General features: G+C 43.0%; 1 protein-coding gene across 2 annotated transcripts in view; it reads right to left on the bottom strand.

Annotated features, from left to right (window-relative positions):
• Window positions 1-6,562: 6,562 nt before the first annotated feature.
• Window positions 6,563-19,543, bottom strand: part of LOC119646932 (transmembrane inner ear expressed protein) — a 29,478-nt gene continuing 16,497 nt past the window's right edge. For both annotated transcript variants that reach the window (XM_038047620.1, XM_038047619.1), the window contains exon 4: window positions 6,563-7,089. In XM_038047620.1, coding sequence (XP_037903548.1) covers window positions 6,965-7,089 — 125 coding nt within the window. In that variant the 3' untranslated portion in view covers window positions 6,563-6,964. The remainder of the gene's footprint in view (window positions 7,090-19,543) is intronic.

Raw genomic sequence — 19,543 nt, 5'->3', positions numbered from 1 at the left:
CAACGGTGGACAGGTGAGGGGCAGTTTTGGTAAACCCCAAGCATCTTTTAAGGATTGTGGCCACTATTGAGGTGATCTTGCTGTTTAGGTATTTGGGTGCTATTACAGTTGTGGCAACGGCGTAATCTAGGATGGGCCGTATTAGCACTCTGAACAACTTGATACTATTTTCAGGAGGAAGGCCCCAAGAATGCCCAGTAGAGAAATTGATGACTGTAGCAGCTTTTTTAGCCTTAGTGATGGTGTCAATTGTTCGATCTTTTAGTATTAAGGATGAGTTAATTGTCTTGCCTAGGTTAGCTTGGTATGGGAGCTATCTTAATAACATACCACTCCTGTGGAGGGTTGAGATTTTGCCAAGTTTCATTAATGAAGGTTAACAGAGCAGATTTGACAGACGGGTTTAGCCACTGGATATACGTAATTTGGTCGTTACCCGGTGAGGAGTTTTTTTTCCGTTTGTTAAGGACCAGAGCGAATTTCTCAGGAGTAAAATTTGGAACTTATTTGGAGTTGGATTGTTGTAGCTTGAGCTTAGAAAGTCTAGGTATTTCTGGCCATTTTCAGAGCTCCAACTTCGGTTCTTGGTTTCTTCTTCTTGAAAATTTTAAAATTTTTTTATCCTTTTCCAGAATGCCTTAGTGTTTTTTTTCAACACTGAGTTCTTCCCAAATCTCGTCCCAGGTTTTTTTCTTAGCCTTCACCGCTTGTAACCATTTCTTGTTTGCAACCGAGATGGACATGAAGTAGCTATGATTGGCATTAATGTGGTAGGCTCTCAGAATTTGCCGTTTTTCAACAAAGAGTGTTTTCAGATCACTGTTCCACCATGGATTGTGGAAGGAGCCCTTGCGTATTTTGAATGCCGATTCTTTAATTTTATTTTGGATTTCCGATGTCAAACCGTTCAAATTCTCCGTGGGAGGGATGGACTGCAAGGCAGTTTTTAGATGCAAGAGGGCTATTTTGTATTTATGTTGAATACAATGGTGTTACTGTGAATGGCTATTGGTTTATGCCTGCTCTTAGAAATCGGTTGTTGCAGTGCGTTCCAGGACCAGGATAAAGTATTGGAATTAGTGAGGGTGACATCTGGGGCAGATGCTCTTCGTTTTCAGCTCTGGCCAGCTCTGGTCAATAAGGCGGATTTGCGCTCAATATAATTCGTGGGCATGTCGTGTTTTACGAATTATATAAAGGAGCATTCAACATCTGCGAGCCGCTACGGTCACGCTGCTCCCAGGGCAGAGGTGAGGTAGCGTCTGACGACTTGCCTCTGCCCTGGTAAGAAACCGTAAAGCCGTCGTCGCTTGACTCAGATGCTCTTGTTTTGCCATTTGTTACCTGGTCCACAAAGGTTAGTGAACCGGTGTTGAGTGGTCCAAAGTCTAATCTGCATATTGTATTTGAGAGATGCCTCATTTCACTATTCTCTATGGAATCCCCGAATATAAATGACCTGGAATTTAGGTCACCCGTTATTATGGTGTTTGAGGTATTGCTAAGAAATTGAAATAGCTTGTCCAATTCTACTTTGAAAGTAGTCGTAGTTGGCTAAGGTTCAGGGTCTTAGCGATAACAATGTCCATCTCGGTATCATAAGTGATTGGCCTTGCATTTATGCCTTTGCGAAACGCAAGGGCAACTCCACCATAGCCATCCTCTCTGAATTTGTACATAAGGTTGAAACCTTTTAGGTAACGAGAATGATGGGACGAGTTAAAAGTGAAAATTTCCTGTAGGGACAATAAGTCATAGCCGTGAGTATTAGTAAAGAATCGCTCGGATTCCATTTGAGACTTATTTTCAGCTAGATTTTGAATATTATATTGTAGGGTGTTGACCATTTGCAATTTCTCATCATCATCATCAACGGCGCAACAACCGGTATCCGGTCTAGGGCTGCCTTAATAAGGAACTCCAGACATTTCGGTTTTGCGGCGAGGTCCACCAATTCGATATCCCTAAAAGCTGTCTGACGTCCTGGCCTACGCCATCGCTCCATATCAGGCAGGGTCCACCTCGTCTTCTATCTCTACCATAGATATTACCTTTATAGACTTTCTGAACTGGATCATCCTCATTCATACGGATTAAGTCACCTGCCCACCGTAACCTATTGAGCCGGATTTTATCCACCACCGGACGGTCATGGTATCGCTCATAGATTTCGTCGTTATGTAGGGGGCCAAAAATTCTCCGGAGGATACTTCCCTCGAACGCGGCCAAGAGTTCGCAATTCTTCTTGCTAAGAACCCAAGTTTCCGAGCAATACATGAGGACTGGCAAGATCATAGTCTTGTACAGTAAGAGCTTTGACCCTATGGTGAGACGTTTCGAGCGGAACAGTCTTTGTAAGCTGAAATAGACTCTGTTGGCTGACAACAACCGTGCGTGGATTTCATCATCGTAGCTGTTATCGGTTGTGATTTTTGACCTTAGATAGGAGAAATTGTCAACGGTCTCAAAGTTGTATTCCCTATCCTTATCCTTCTTCGTGTTTGACCAGTGCGGTTTGATGTTGTTGGTTGATTCGTCTTCGGTGCTAACGTTGCCACCATATATTTTGTCTTGCCTTCATTGATGTGTAGCTCAAGATCTCGCACCGCCTGCTCGATCTGGATGAAGGCAGTTTGTAGGTCTCGGGTGGTTCTTCCCCTGATGTCGATATCGTCAGCATAGGCCAGTAATTGGGTGGACTTGAAGAGGATCGTACCTCTTGCATTTACCTCAACATCACGGACCACTTTCTCGAGGGCCAGGTTAAAGAGGACGCATGATAGGGCATCCCCTTGTCGTAGACCGTAGTTGATGTCGAATGGTTTTGAGAGTGATCCTGCTGCTTTTATCTGGCCTCGCACCTTGGTCAGGGTCAGCCTAGTCAGTCTTATTAATTTCGTCGGGATACCTAATTCTCTCATGGCCGTGTACAGTTTTGCCCCGGCTATGCTATCATAGGCGGCTTGCCGCAGAGAGAAAATCTGATCTGTTGCAGATTTGCCTGGAGTGAAGCCTCTTTGGTATGGGCCAATGATGTTCTGGGCGTATGGGGCTATCCGGCCTAGCAAGATAGCGGAGAATATCTTATAGATGGTACTCAGCAACGTGATACCTCTATAATTACTGCACCGTGTGATATTTCCCTTTTTATGTATGAGACAGATAATGCTTCGTTGCCGATCGTCAGGCATTGATTCGCTGTCCCATACCTTGAGCACAAGTTGATGAACCACTTGGTGTAACTAGTCGTCTCCATATTTAACCAATTCGTCTGTAATTCCATCGGCTCCTGGCGACTTATGATTTTTAAGCCGATGAATTGCACGGACTGTTTCTCCTAAACTTGGTGGTGGCAGTATTTGTCCGTCGTCTTCAGTTGGCGGGACCTCCAACTCGCCGATGTTCTGGTTGTTCAGTAGCTCATCAAAGTACTCAACCCATCGCTCTAATATGCCCATTCTGCCGGAAATCAGATTTCTCTCTTTGTCTCGGCAGGATGAGCATCGTGGTGTATAAGGCTTCATCCTGCTGACTTGTTTGTAAAACTTCCGCGCCTGGTGCGATTGCTCCCTGTACTTTTCTAGTTCACAGACTTGTTGGTTCTCCCAGGCTTCCTTTTTCCGTCTGTGAAATCGCTTTTCCGCTCGACGGTGTTCGTGATAAGTCTCTGCCCGTGCCCGCGTTCTTTGAGAATTCAACATTACTCGGCATGCAGCATTCTTCCGTTCCGTTGCTAGCTTACATTCATCGTCAAACCAGCCGTTCCGACTCCTTTTGCGGCTGGGGCCAAGTATGTTTGTGGCCGTATCCATGATAACGTTCTTCAGGTGATTGTGAAGATCATTTGTTGATGCTTCATCTCCAGATCCTCTGTTGACTGCAGTTATTCCGGCATCCATTTCCCTCTTATTGGTGTCGCGGAGGGTTGTGTCGTGGATGGCTTCAGTGTTCACAATCACCTAATTGTCAGAGGGGATTTTAGGTGGTATTGTTATTCGAGCTCGGAGCACCATGCCAACGAGATAATGATCCGAGTCTATATTGGTCCCCCTATATGTTCTGACATTCATCAAAGCTGAGAGATGGCGGCGTTCGATCAATACGTGGTCAATTTGGTTGAAAGTGGCCCCGTTTGGAGAGGCCCACGTATGTTTGTGGACCGCTTTCCGTGTAGACCAGGTACTTCCAATAACCATTTCGTGCGGTACTGCTAACTAAATAATCCTCAGGCCATTATCATTGGAATCCCTATGTAAGACATGGGAGCTAACGTATGAACGCCTGAATACGGGCTTCTTCCCTACTTGGCTGTTAAAATCCCCAAGTATGATTTTGATATCATATCTGGGACAGGCTTGGAGGGTTCGTTTTATTGCCTCATAGAAGGTATCTTTCTCCGACTCTGCAGTCTCCTCTGTAGGGGCGTGAACGTTAATGAGGCTTATATTTCTAAACTTGCCTCGCAAGCGCGGGGTGCATAGCCGCTCGGTTATGTTTTCAAAGCCGATAACAGCAAGTTTCATTTTTTGGCTGACTAAGAAACCTACTCCGAGCACATGAATTTGTTTGTGTATGCACGGACATAGAAAACAGTCTCGTGCATACACATGCCAAGTTTCATCAAATTCCGACTATTAGTGACAAAGTTATAGCAGTTCAAACATATCAATTTCGTGCGAATTTACTGCATCCTAAGCCATACAAATAAGATGCTGACGCCATAATTAACGAGAATAATTGACATTCGAATGAAATTTTAAAGCCCAGCCCTTTTTAAGATTTTGTGTAAAACAAAACCTTATTAAAATCGATTTAATGTCTGTCTGTCTGTGACACGCATTTTTCTCGGAGACCGTTGTAGCGATGGATACCAAATTTGGTGAGGAGGTGGGAACTGTGAACATTCACGCATACAGTGAGTTACATAATTCAATATCGAATTTAATACATGCAAAACGGGGGTGTCAATTTTTTCATCAAATATAGTCATGTGGGATATCAAATGAAAGGTCTTGGTTAGTACTTTCCGAAGCCGGCCTTAGTTTTGACAGTTGTAGGAAAAGTGCGGAGTATGGAGGGTTGAAAGTCATCATTCCTTTAACGGACCCATTCTTAGAAACTACCAAACCGAAAAATCTGAAAAAAGAATCCGAGACTGCCACTGGATGGTGCCCAGGCTCCGAAATACCTTCCATACCAATATCAGTTGAAATAAAGTTAATAATAGTATATCACTATATTTTTTGTAAGTGGCTGCAAAACCCCCCTTAAGTTTATCCAAGTACCACGGAATTTTGCAACAACGTATGCCAAAATATAGAGCATGATCCTACTACTGGTGGAAATCAAAATATTACTAACAAAGTTATGATAGGTCAAAGTTGTCGCTTCTTCTCAAATTCAAGACTTTAAATGTAAATATCACTTGAAAATGGATATTTTCACATAATATATATGCATATATTATGTGCTAGGCTCTAATGGAACAAATGCCTGAATCGTCCAGCTTCCGGTTTTCCGACTTGTTTATGATTATTTTCAGATTTGGTCGTAACTGAATAACTTCTCATCTAATATGAAAAGTTTAACTAGCCCAAAATATTAGTTGAGCGCGCCGCTAAAAATGTGCGAACGTGATTTAAAAACAATACGTGAATTTCGTGATAAACCACTATATTTTCTCATGGCGGACAAGGGAAAAACGTCGTCGCTATGGGTAAAGATAAGTACGACCAGGCCGTTTTTCGGAAACGGGAAACTTTTTCGCATTGCGGAACAACCCGCTTCCCGAATCTATCAAAAGGGTTAAGGAGCAGGACACCCCCCGGGGGGAAATCATTGCGGACTGGAATCACCAACGTACAACATCGCCAAGTGGTTGATCAATGAGTGCCAGACCCTTGGGACAACGAATAGTAACTATTCAGTGGCTAACTCCCATGAACTTATACAGAAACTGCAACGCATTGAGAGGATGCGTGACGAAGAGGTGATGGTGTCGTTTGACGTGAAGGCATTGTTTCCTAACAAGCCAGTGAAAGAGTCAATTTTCGAACTCGAGAGACGACTGAGCCAGTTTGGATTTGGCCCGGAATGGGGAAGGAAAGTTCGAATCTATGCTAACTTTGCTAGGCTCTCCATCAACGAAAACTATTTTACTATTTTCGGGATATATTCTATAAAATTACTTCAAGAGTAGCGATGGGGAAGGTTCATGTCATCAATCGAAGAAGAAATTGATTCGAGGAGAATAATGCCTAAAGTATGGTTTAGGTATGTAGATGACGTATTTGCGATTGTTAGAAGGGACGATATCGACATGGTCATCTCCTTTATAAGCAAGATTCATCATAAAATCGAGTTTACTAAAATATTTCAAACGTAAAATCGTTCTCATTAAATTTCCCGACAATAGTTGAAGTTATTTCAGAGTAAATTGAGTGGAACAGGTAGACAGAAAGATATCGAATCGAAATTAATATGGTTTTATTTCACCCAAAATATTAAAAAAAAATCCTTTTGAAGAAGCGAAACCAAATTAAGTGTGACCTTGTGGGAGCAGACGCACATATGGGTAGATGTCGCTATAAGTCTAATATTGTAGTGTTCTCTATTTGCTGCACATGTATGTATTTGTCCACTTGAAGTTTTTCTCAGAAATTTGAATAATTAGGCAGCTGACATAATTAATAAACTCATCGGAAGCATTGATACCTTTTCTAAATAATGGTAATTGCAAATAAACTTCCGGAATTGCATAGTTTTCACCTCTGAACCAGGCAACCAACAAAATAACAATACTTAATTTAAATTTCTTATTCCCAAATTTACATTATTTTTGCGTACATTTGTAAAGCTCAACTACAAGTAGATATTTGTTCTTTATTGGAAAGCACACAAAAGTATTTATTGCAGAAATAAATTACTGTACATAAATTTCGAATTTAAAACTTTTCAACATTGATTACACTTCGATTTTACGATTGCCCGTACTTCTGTTGGTGATTGTTTGCATCGTGTCTTGGATGAGCCGCTGATCGTCTGAATTTTTCGCTTCCGCTAAAAACTCTGCTTGTATTTTTGCTAAAGCTGTAAAGGATATTTTGGATTATTATAATTTTATATTTGACAAATTTATGAAAAAGTAAAGCCTATTATTATTTATGTCGCGCAAACGCGCAGACCACTCGTTTCGGGTAAAACGGCCATGCTGAAAGGAGCAATGTGGTTAGCACTACCCGCACCCGTGATTATTACCCTGATTTGAGTGAGATACTGTCTACAGCTGAGTTCTAGTTACAGTTACGATACAAATCCCTCCATCGCCAATGAAATTTGAACCGCGACCTTCCGCCACGACCGACTAGCGCCCGTGTACATGCATAACGTAATACATGAAACGATTGCCATTTTTTTAATAAAAATTTTAATTTTAACAAGTCGGGAAATCGGGAGCTGGACGCTTCAGGTCTGAAAGGTTTTGTATATTTCTTTTATAAAGACATTTGAGTGTGTATTTGTCCCATTAGGACGTTGGAATAATAGATGCATATATTATGTGAGAATATCCACTTTCAAGTGATATTGACACTTAAAGAGTTAAATTTGCAAAGAAGCGACAAGTTTAACCTATTATAACTTCGTTAGAAATAGTGAAGTTTTCACAAAAGTTAGTAGAATCATGCTATCATAGCCTACAGTGCTGGTGCTAGGATGAACCTAAGGGGGGTTCTGCAGCCGATTACTGAAAATTATAGTAATATACTATTAATAACTTTATTTGAACAGATATCGGTATTGCGGGTATTTTGGATCCTAGGCATCATATAGTGGCAAGCTCTTGATTTTTTTCAAATTTTTCAGTTAGGAATTTTTTGAAAATGACCCTCTTAAAGAAATTATCACTTTTAACCCCCATCACTTCCCACCTTTCCAGTAAATGTCGGCTTCAGAAAGTACTAAGCAAGACTTTTCATTTGATATCCCACATAACTATATTTGGTAAAAAAGAAATTTACACCCCGCTTTTCCTCATCTTTGTTCATGAGTTCTGTCAAAAATCTAGGTGCACACGATTTGAATCCAGGTATAGTTATTGTTTTTATTGGAGTTGCCTCATCTTTATCATTAATTGATTTGAAAATGCTACTGTTCCATATGCTTTCATTGAAGCGTTACAAAATGCATGTAACTCATATTTTGCTGCATTTTCTCAAAGTATAAGCCTTGAAACTTTTACCTTACTCAAGGAAGCTAAATTGGTTGCATATTTCATCCATTTAGATTTAACCTCGTTTCATCCATTTAGATTGAACCTCGTCGGATATTGCACCTGCAGCATCATTTTAGCTATACTATCCCTGGATTCAATAAACCTAAAGGGTCAAAAGTTCTTACAATATCTGGTAATATTACCTTTTTATGTTAGCTATTTTGGTGGATTTTAGTTCCTTCCACGATTATTTTATGAATAGTTCATCATTATGCGGTGACCATTATAACGTCAGGGCCTTTACACAATCATTATCTGACTTACTGACATGGGTTCGAACTTCTTGCAAAATGATATGAAACAAATTTCCTGAGAACTAATTCACGTCTAGGCAGAAATTTCATAATTCGACTCCAAGTTTCTTTAAGTTTGTCCAAATCATTAATTTAAATCATCCATCCATCATCTGAATAGGACTAAAATATTAAATAAATCATTCTGAAGTTTTGGCTCGGTAAAACTAATATGATTTAATGAAAGTCCAGTTTAATGTTTTATATGATGCCTCAATACCACCTTTAAGGGGGTCATCCCTTGTGTCGGACCCGCTGAATCGAATTTTTTTGGTATCAATTGTATCTAAATATAGTCTAGAATATATGGGCGAAGTGATTTTTAAGGTTTTGTGTGAAACAAAACCTTATTAGAATCGAGACGGTGTCTGTCTGTCCATCTGTCTGTCTGTCACACCCGATTTATTCGGAAACGGCTAGACCGATTATCACGAAAATTGGTGAGAGTATGTAATCTGGTGTTCCCTTTATATGCAATAAGTGGCGCCATCTTGTGTTAAGTCTAAGGGGGGGCTCTCCATACATGTGAATGGAGGGTACAAATTTTTTTTTCACAGAATGTAGCCATATGGGGTATCAAATGAAAGGTCTTAATCAGTACTTTTCGAATCTGGTTCAATATTTGATATTGGGTGAAACATAGGGGAGTGAGGGCTCAAAATATGACCCCCAAAAAGTGTAACAGGTCTCGTTCTCAGAACCCATCCAAACGAAAAATCTGAAAAAAATCACAGTGGTGCATCTCTACGAAATCTAGGCCTCAAAATATATCCGGTTCCGATATCTGCACAAATAAAGTTAATAATAGTATATTTCCACATTTTAGAAATTTGTCCGGCACCCCTCCCCCCCCCCCCTTATGTTCATCCCAGAAGTACAAAATTTGGCACGCGTGTAATGAAGAACATAATGCACAGTTTGGTCAAGTTTGAAGAAAATCCAATTATTACTAACAAAGTTATAAGGGGTAAAACTTTACCATTTTTTGTGAATTTCGTGCACTCTACAACCCCCATGACGTCATCATCACATATCATTTCGTCAATACCACAACGAAATGAGTTGTTATGGATGGGGTCGCAAAGAATTATTTTGTTTTAGTTTTTTAGTCATTTGTGTGAGAATATTAATTACTCCAACCAGACATGTGTGTATGTAGGTATATAGTATATGCGTGCTAATGAACTTTGCGGGTAGTGCCTAATTCAGACAGATATAAGAAGTAAATCGGAAATATGGATACGATCAATTGATATACGTGCCTATATGTGTACAGTATTCGGAAATAGGCAGTTTGTTTGTTTAGGGTGAGCGTAATATCTATGGTTGTAATATGTACGTATGTCTCGTAGTTTGGAAAAATATAAAGGATTATGTTGGATTTGTAGCCATATACGGATAGAGAAATGTGCGTTGAAATTTCTTACATAAGATGAACACAAAACCTTTATACCCGAAGCGCGAGCTTCCGGTATTCCGACTTGTTTGATATTTGGAGTCGTTCGGAAATTATAGTGTGAAACACATGATAAGTCACATGCCGGATTTATTTTGATCGCCGTAATAAAGCACGTATTTATCAGTCCGAATGATGTTCGAATGACTTCGCTAAAAGGACAAGAATTGAAGCCAAGGCTGTACATGTGTTTCTTCAAGAAACCTATGGCTTGTGAAAGCTATACCAGATTAATTGTCAGTTAAGGTTTTATGGCTAAAAATCGCATTCTACTTTTTAAATGCGTTTTTCTCGAAACTGCATGTTGACAATCGAAATTCTTTGAAATTTTCACGACTTATTCAGAACATATTTCTACGGTCAGCAAACTAGGATAATTGCGATTCATTCAGTAATTTTTTTGTTATTCATTGAAGAAGCCGTAAAAAAACACTAAATTCACAAAAAAAAAGTTTAACACGGCACCAAAAATTTAGCTTTTATTATTTTTTTAATAAGCCTAGTTTGCGGACTGTAGTTAAGTCTGTACGTTAAAATGTCGTTCACTTTTTGGATTATAAATTGCTCTGTATTTCAATAACGAACTATGCCATCGGGCTGGAAAAATTACTATCCACCCTGAAGATATTAATAAATCTATGGTACAAAAATTCGTATTTGTATCCGTATCCAGTTCATCACAAAAAAATTCTAAAGAAAGCCAAAAAACGGCCTTTATACGGGATGACCCCCTTAATTTAGTAATTGACTATCTGGTATCAACTCCCCCTCGGACACCACCTTGTCGTGGTGGGGGAGCCTGTTGTAGTTTACTACTACACTAAGGGTGTGCAAAACATGAATATGGAAACGAAGGATTTAAACTCTCCAAGTGGTAAGAAGTTACAGACTTCGAATCCACCCGCGACCATGAGCAATCATGGAAGAGGAAGGTCCGGCAGAAGGGAACTTCGGCCTCTAAGGAGGGGGGACTACAGGCTGAATCCTGCCTGCCAGAACCTTCCTCTTCATCCTTTCCGGGAAGAGCGGAAGAAAGGGAAGCTGGTGACGTGGACGCTACTGGTTTAACGCCGGTATGTGGAAATGGGTATGAGCGGCCCGGACACCGCGAACTTGATAGGCCCCAAGCCGGCGGCAGAAGAAAGCACTGTGAACGAAGGTAAAGCACCTTGGGAATGAGGACATGATGTGGCTACAGAACTAGGTGAGGTAATGTTCAGAGGAATTGGGCGCAAGGAAGCGGAATCTCCGGGGGAAGGTGGGGATAAACTGGTAACCCCGCTGAAATCCACACTGGACGAACCAGACTCTGTCAGCCGTAATGCAAGAAGCGTAAGACCAACACGTCTGTTGTGGCCAACGCTTTATTGGGCTCCGCATCAGGAGTTACATCCACGCGTTCCGCGGGGATTAGGACCGGTTTGCCGGGAGATGATCAAATCAGCGAGAGACATCTCAATGAAGCTGGTCCCTCTCATAGGAACACGGACACGAAGGCGGGATGGAACGAAGGACGTATGGGCAAGCAGCAGCCTCTTTTCTGACTGCTGCCGTCGGAGTTTTCTCCAAGGATGGCAAAATGTCAGAGGGACAATTTACCATCCTCCGGGAATGCCTGTGGAAAAAAATGTTGGAGCCTGGAACGAAGTCACGATTTAACAAGTATGGTTTTCGCGATCAACTTCTCCATTTGGAGTGCATTGACGACACTGCTTTAAAATGGCTCCAGCAGGCAATCCCGGCTTTAAGTTTCGACGGTCGGCGCAAATTCACTATTGTGACCACTGAGCTACGCAGGCCAGAACATGTCGCATTTTGGTTACCGGACCCTCGAAGGAAGGCAGATGACATCATCCGCATGCTGGGTGAACAGAACCTGGGCATTGACTTTGGACACTGGAGGGTTAATTTCATGATTGCCAGGAAGGACAATTCTACAAACGTGGGGGGTTTTCACTTGGTATTCGAACTGCACCAAAAGAGTCTCAATGTGCTCAAGGGAAGTCACCATATGGTGCTCCACTTTTCCCTAGACAGACTGAAATTCAGTCATATCAGGAAACCGTAGAACTTCATCTCCATTTTGAGAGTGAAGAACAATGACGGTCTTCGACTCACACAATATAGAGCAGTATCTTCGGTGCGCTCTCGCACAACGGAGCTGCGCGCGGAGGGTAGTGCATAAAGTGGGGAAAACCCCGTATGGGGGTTCGCACTGGTGAAGGGACTACAGAGTGAATCGTACCTGCTATTAATTTCCAAGGAACAGGCGGAAGAAAGGGAAGCCAGAAACGTGAACGGAACTGACTAAGTTCGAGGGATCGAACCTATGCAAACTGCACACCACAAACCAGTCAAGGTGCTAAGTGGAAAACAGACGAACGCTCTGCGGGGAACTCCGGTAACTCACTCTTCATAAAAAAATTCTTTGGAACAAACATGTAAAGGTAAAAAAGAAACGAGCTCACACAGCTTATGAGCTGTGCAGACGAACCTTCGCCTCGACATGGGGACTCAGGCCTCTTGTGGTAATGTGGGTATACGTTGCTGCCATTAGGCCAATGTTCGTTTATGCAGTGTGGTGGGTTAAGGTGAGACAAAAAGGTTTTCAAAGTAAACTGGCCGCACTACAAAGAACTGTGTGTCTGGGTAGCACTGGTACTATGAGCACGACATCCGGCGCAGCTCTAAATGCATTACTCAGTTTGCAGCCCCTGGATATATTTATTCAAAGCACAGCAATGAGAGCAGCTCATAGACTAATTCGATTAAATAAATAAATAAAAATAAATATATACGGAAATCTTCTACACAGATGGCTCAAAAACAGAACAGGGTTCTGGACCCGGAGTCTACCTCTCGAATAACAACGAGAAGTGGGCTTTTCCTTTGGGACAATATCCAACGGTTTTTTCAAGCCGAAATTTATGCGATCCTAAGGGCGGCAAACTGGGTGATTGACGAGCGGTTGAAGGGCAGGCGCATCGCAATCCGCATTGATAGCCAAGTTGCATTGAGGGCGTTGAATAGTCCTGTGATCACCTCGAAAATCATTTAGGAATGCAGAAACCGTTTGAACTCTATCTCTAGATTCAATACGGTGGAACTACTCTGAGTACCTGGTCCCTGTGGCGTAGAGAAAAATGAAATCTCGGATGCTTTAGCGAAAATGGGGTCAATCTCCCCCATGCCGGAACCGAAATCAGCAATTGGAGTATCAGTGGCATTGGCTAAGTCCGTCCTCAAAAACTAGGAACAAGCTTCCCACAATGACAGGTGGCAGAGCCTAAATTCTGCTGGACACACCAAACTTTTGCTGCCAGATCCGAACATGCGTACCGCAAAGTTTATCCTGTCGAAAAGCAGGAGGGCTTGCAGGAGTACTGTGAGCATTAGATAGGCCATAATTCACTAGCTGGGCATATGTTCAGAGTAGGAATTATTCAAGATGATACGTGTCCTTCCTGTAATGGGGAAGCGGAATCCACAGAGGATTATGTGAATGCCCCGCCTATGGACGCATCAGGTATCAGATCTTTGGTGCCGATGTTCTCCAGTTGCGACGGGTAGCATCACATTTACTAACGGAAATACTGCGATACGGGGTGGGGAGTACAATGGACCAATACGGTCTGAGTGCTCAGAAGCTGTAGTTTCTTCCCCACCATAAACACACATCTGGTATCAATATACAATGATGAGGCATATAGTATATGTTATTTGGAAGAGAATTTTGATTAATTTTTTCCATAAGGCGTACGTTTATATATACACATATATGATATTCTTTGAAAAATATGGAATATTCCAAATGGAGTTTCTGATTTTTCTTAAGTTTATTTTCTAAACTATAAAACCGCTTCAGTGTGATATGCTACAGAATTTCCTGAATGTTGTGATGGAACAATCAGAACAAATCTATCATGCTCTTTTATTTTGTGAGTGTCATTAAAATGTAACTCACATTTCTACTCATCTCTTCCCACAATTTTTTTGTCATTTCTTCCTCGTAATTCCAAAATTTCTAAGCCTTCTTATCTAGTTCTATGAGAGAACAGCTTACTATGCCGCTTTCGGAGCCGCGCCTATTACTGTTCAACCGAAAACAGTATTTGCCATGGATAACTTTTTTCCAATATATATTTTCTTCTGGCTCATTAAAATTGATCTCATTATTTCCGCACCTAATAAACTATCTATTCCTCTAATAAAATGAAATTTGGGATCGGCTTCATTATTATTTTCCGAGTTGTCACAATATCGGCAGATGCCGGATTTTATCTAATACTAGCACCAAGTGCCAATCATTCAGGCTCGGATGATCCTACCTACTTAAAAACCAAAGGGGCACTGGTGGTGGCCGGTGGTAGGTTCATGGGAAAATCCGTCGAGAACTCCCCACAACATCGAGCACTTATGCAGAATGGTGTACTTCTGCACGGTTTGAACCAGACTGTGCGAAAGTCCCAGGACATCAAGGGAAGCCGTGGGAGATTTAGATACCATACCTGTGGCTGACAATGTTATAGGAACTACAACCACCCGTTCAAGACGCCAAATTTCTTCGATTTCCCGAACCAGTGGTTCATAGTTCACCTTCTTCTCCACGTATTTCCGTTCGATGCTGCTGTTATGGGGGATAGCGCGCATCGACCCGTCTTGTCAACTAACAGTACGTCAGGCTTATTATGTGGAATATGACGATCAGTCAGAACTTGCCGATCCCAATACATGCTGTAAGCAGAACCATCAAATACTACTTGCGGCTCATATCGGTAAACCGAACATGTTCCCGTGATCAGCCCATGCTTGAATGCAAGGTTCTGATGGATAACCTTACATACAACATTATGACTGTGATGTATTGCACCGATGCCATAACAGTACAGCCAGAAATGAGATGGTCTAATGTCTCTACCGCCGAACCACACAATCTGCACTGGTCGTTCTCCATCCGTTCTTTCATGATGAGCTTTTTATAAGCTCGGGTGGCGACCACGCCATCCTGAATGGCACATATGAACCTCTCCATCTCAGCAAAGAGCTCCCCAGCCCACAGTCATCTGTTCGACAAATACAAATCGAAAAATGGCTGCCAAAGATAATTCACGTTTTTATCGTGCATTGCCTTCGACTTCCATTCATCGATCCGCTCTTGGTCCGACTTCACCCCGCTCAGAGGATTGAAAGATCGATCCTTCAAGTTAAGTGGAGTCAGCCCACAGTCTGCCGTACAGACAGCCGCATGCTGTAAAAATAAGCGCGTAGGGAGTCGACTTGGCGATGACGTTGTGCCGCCACGTCAACCACGCCCCTACCTCCGATGCCACGAGGAAGGTTCATCCGCTCCACGGCAGACTTTGGATGATGCATTCGGAATTTGGACATAGTTGTCCGTATCCGCCGCTGGACGTTTTCCAGATCGGTCTTCGTCCACGGCAATATTCCGAATGCATAAGCCAGTGAAGGGATAGTGAATATATTCAATGCACTTATTTTATTCTTCCCCGAGAGATGCGATTTCAGCACCAGCTTTACACGTTGCAGGAATTCGAACAGCAGAGCATCCTTCAGATCGCCAACTCGAGCATGGGTTGCTTGCAGAATTCCTAGGTGCCTGTACCTACTCTGCAGTCTGTCTCGGTTATAGCTTCGATGCGTCCGGCATGCGCCTCGTGATGACCTTTGCGGGGGCTTCAACTTCATCCGAATATCACGGCTTAACATGTTTACTATTCGCAAGAGGCTGCTGAGATGGTCGTCAGTACCAGCATACAGCTTTATGTCATCTAAGTACATCAAGTGTGTCAGTTCGCACTTAGCACGTAGGCCATAATTTATTGCAAAACCATGCCCTCTAGCATCATTCAGTAGCCATGAAAGGGGGTTCAATGCCATACAAAACCAAAGGGGACTCAGCGAATCCCCCTGGAACATACCCCTCCGTATACGGATGGGCTCTGAGGTATTAGCACCCTCAGATGTACGCACTGATAAGGTGGTATGCCACCCTTCCATGACTGTCGCCAAAAATTTTATTAGTTTCGGATCAATGCAATACAGATGTAGAACATCGATTAGACAGGTATGCTGGACGCTATCGAAAGTCTTGGCATAATCGATATAGCAATTAAAGAGGTTTCTTTGGCCTTTAGTTGCTTGTCCCACAACTACCGAGTCGATAATGAGTTGCTCTTTGCAACCCCTTGACCCAACTCGACAGCCCTTCTGCTCCTCGGACAGAATGTTGTTGGTCTCGAGGTATGCATTGACTCTTCCACTAATAATGGACGTTATGAATTTGTAGAGGGTTGGTAAGCAAGTAATCGGTCTTGTGTTTGTGCGGTCCGGCACCCTGTTGTTTTTAGAGGCAAGGTAGGTAATCCCCGCAGTGAGGAAGGGTGGAAATTCCTCCAGCCGACTCATTATCTGGTTGATGCTGTGTGCCAACCGGCTGCATACGCTTGTAAATGTCCTTATACCAGAAATTCTGCACCCGATCCAGACCTGGGCTCCTCCAGTTCTTCGAGCTGTTTATGGCTCATCGAACCTCCTCTTCGGTAACATCCGCAAAATTCATGCCAGACGTATTGGCATGGCGGGTGCCTTCGGCGGTGATCCACTCAGCATGCTGGGCGGGTAACCCCCAAAGTCTACCCCAGGATTCTTTCGCTTCCGCTACCGAAATCTGCACTATCTGGACGCTTTGTTGGAATTCGTTGAGAGATCTGAAAAGCTCCGCGGCTTCTTCGCGTTTGTTACATTCTGGACACGTCTCGAATGACTTTCGCCTTCCATCGCAAACCATCGTAACCTACTGAATATGACAGAAACTTTCGGTTTTAGTGTGTCCAGAATTTTAACTACGGGTGCCTCACCAGGGATGGCATAGTTTCTGTAAACCCTCTGCATTTAACTTCTCACCTCTCTGCGGGCATTGCCAGTGCTCATCTGAGTCAGTTAAACAACGTCCTGTCTTAGTGAGTCTCGCCGTCTTTTCAGGCGATTTTTTCCGGTCACTCAAACCAATAACACGAAAGCGAATCTTCTTACCGTGCAATCTGATAGCCGCAACTGCACCACAATACACAAGTGATTGTAATTGCAGCACCGACATATCAGCACACAGTCGAGATGCAATCTCATCATCGATTTGAGATAGGATTCCCGGAGTTGCTGGAGATGCATAGAAATTGGGTCTATGCAAAGGATCCATTTCCGATAATTCTGTACATGCTCTTTGGAATTCATCCCGAACCTCAGCCGAAACCCCAGCAGGACGGTGGAGAGGAGTGCTTCGGCGAGTACTGAAACTGTTACCTGCAGTGCGGCGTGATGTCGTTGATGCTGCCACCTCTGCCCCCATCGACTCCCGGTCCCCAGTTTCTCCTATGACCTCAAGTCGAACACGCTCCCTGATAATGGGCGGGATTGTGTCGCGACGAATTGTAAAGCCCACGCATCGGAATAGACACGTTAACTTTGTAGTAATGAAGTGTGAAGAATCAAAGCGCTCAAAGGACCCTCCACATTCCCGAGCCTGGCTAGCACAAAGGCGTGCAAGAACGTGTCGACCGAGCACTTTGACGAAGCTTCAATCTTTGCCGGCGTACCTTCACGATCAATTTCGTCAATTTTTTTTGTTTGTTTCTGGGATAGCTCTGCCCTCTCGGTCGTTGTCCACTTAGGTGGATCATCTGATCCTCCTACCCATTCAAGTTCATTACAAGATGTTGTACCCGCCCTCGCCATTATTTCGTAGTAGGAGCGGATGATGAAGAAGTTAATTTCTACAGTCCATTTCATCCGCTGCCTACGTGAACCTGCTGAAGTGGTCGCCACAGATTGTGGCGAAACAGTTGCAACAGGCGAGGCCATGTTGCTGGTCGTCGTGGTGCCTAGACGTCGAACCGCCCCACGACTAGCGGTTTCGACGCGGTGCTGTCCATTATGGGAGCCTTCTTCTTCTTCTTCTCAGATATGGATTTGCATTTTATACCTAACTGCCAGGTGTGGGGTAGCTTCCTTAGTGAGTAATCTACAGGAATGCAAAGTTCCTGCACTTTCCTCAACTACCCCCTGAGGCCCTGCGGTGGTGTACAGCCATTTAGAGTGATACTATCCATTCCTCCTCCTTTCACAACCGGGCTTGGGACCGGCTTATTATACTAGGTGTAATTTGGTCTAAGCCAGTATTGGGCATATTTGTATTCGTAAATACGGCGGTCAAAGGGTAGTATAGGTCCCAGGGCGAAAGGTGGGATAGTACCCATGATAGAACATAAAATCTAGAAAACGCCTGCTGAACCAACAGCTCTACTATCAAACCTTATCTCCACCTCCACGTTGTGATCGCTGGGAGTTTATTCTTAATGAACAACTGCAGACGGAGAAGGATGAAGGTGAGTCTCCCGCGCTTAAAAACGGGACAAACTGTATGAACTGGTCCTCCAGGTTGGGAGTTGGGTAGGGCTGACAACTGTACACGAGAAACTGAGGTACGAAGCCCCAGAAGGAGCCTCAAACAGGATAGAATTCAAAACGACGACCCCGCAACGACAATGGAATAACGATTTGCATATTTTCTCACGGAACGTGCGTTCCCTGCATAGAGAAGGAGCTGGCAAGCAGCTAGCCGATACCCTGTCCCAACATAAGGCTGATGTAACAGCGTTCCAGGCGATGTGTTGGACATAAATTACAATGGCATCCAGCAAATCATGTGCTCGGAGTAGGTTTCTTAGTCAGCTAAAAAAATAAACTTGCTGTTTTCGGTTTGGAAATATAAGCGAAAGGCTATGCACTCTGTGTTTGCGAGGCAAATTTAGAAATATAAGTCTCATAAACGTTCAGGCCCCTATAGAGGGGACTGTAGAGTCAGAGAAGTATACCTTCTATTAGGCAGTAGAACGAACCCGCGAGGCCTGTCCCTGTTCTACGAGGCAGGTGAGCGGACCTTCGAAACCCGTCTAAAGTATAATATCAAAATCATACTTGCAGGTTTCTACAGTCAAGCAGGGGCGGAGCCCGTATTCAGGTGATACGCTGGCTCCCATAGCTTACATAGACATACCAATGATAACAGACTGCGGATTAAAAATAAAACTAGGTAGCTTTCTCCTACTACAATATATTTTATTAAATACTGAGGAAGAGAGTAAGTAGCTCTCAAAATACGTATTTACTAATTACTAAAATATATTGTAGTAGGAGAAAGCGATCTAGTTTTATTTTTATTTAGAAGAACTACAAGCATCGGAGCGATAACAATTTTCTGCGGATTATTCAGTTAGCAGTACCGCACGAAATGGTTGTTAGAAGTACCTGGTTTGCGCGGAAAGTGGTTCAAAAACATACGTGAGCCTCTCCAGACGGGAGTACTTTCAACCAAATTGACTACGTGCTCTTCGAACGCCGCCACCTCTTCGCCTTGATAAACGTCAGAAGGGGGGCTAATATAGACTCGGATCACTATCTCGTTGGCATAGCGCTTCGGGCTCGAATTTCAACACCGACTACATT

The sequence above is a fragment of the Hermetia illucens genome, chromosome 1 (genome assembly GCF_905115235.1).
Source record: "Hermetia illucens chromosome 1, iHerIll2.2.curated.20191125, whole genome shotgun sequence".
NCBI classification, from domain to species: Eukaryota; Metazoa; Arthropoda; class Insecta; order Diptera; family Stratiomyidae; genus Hermetia; species Hermetia illucens.
Note: the sequence above shows the minus strand (reverse complement) of the source record. Positions and strands in the feature narration are given on the sequence as shown.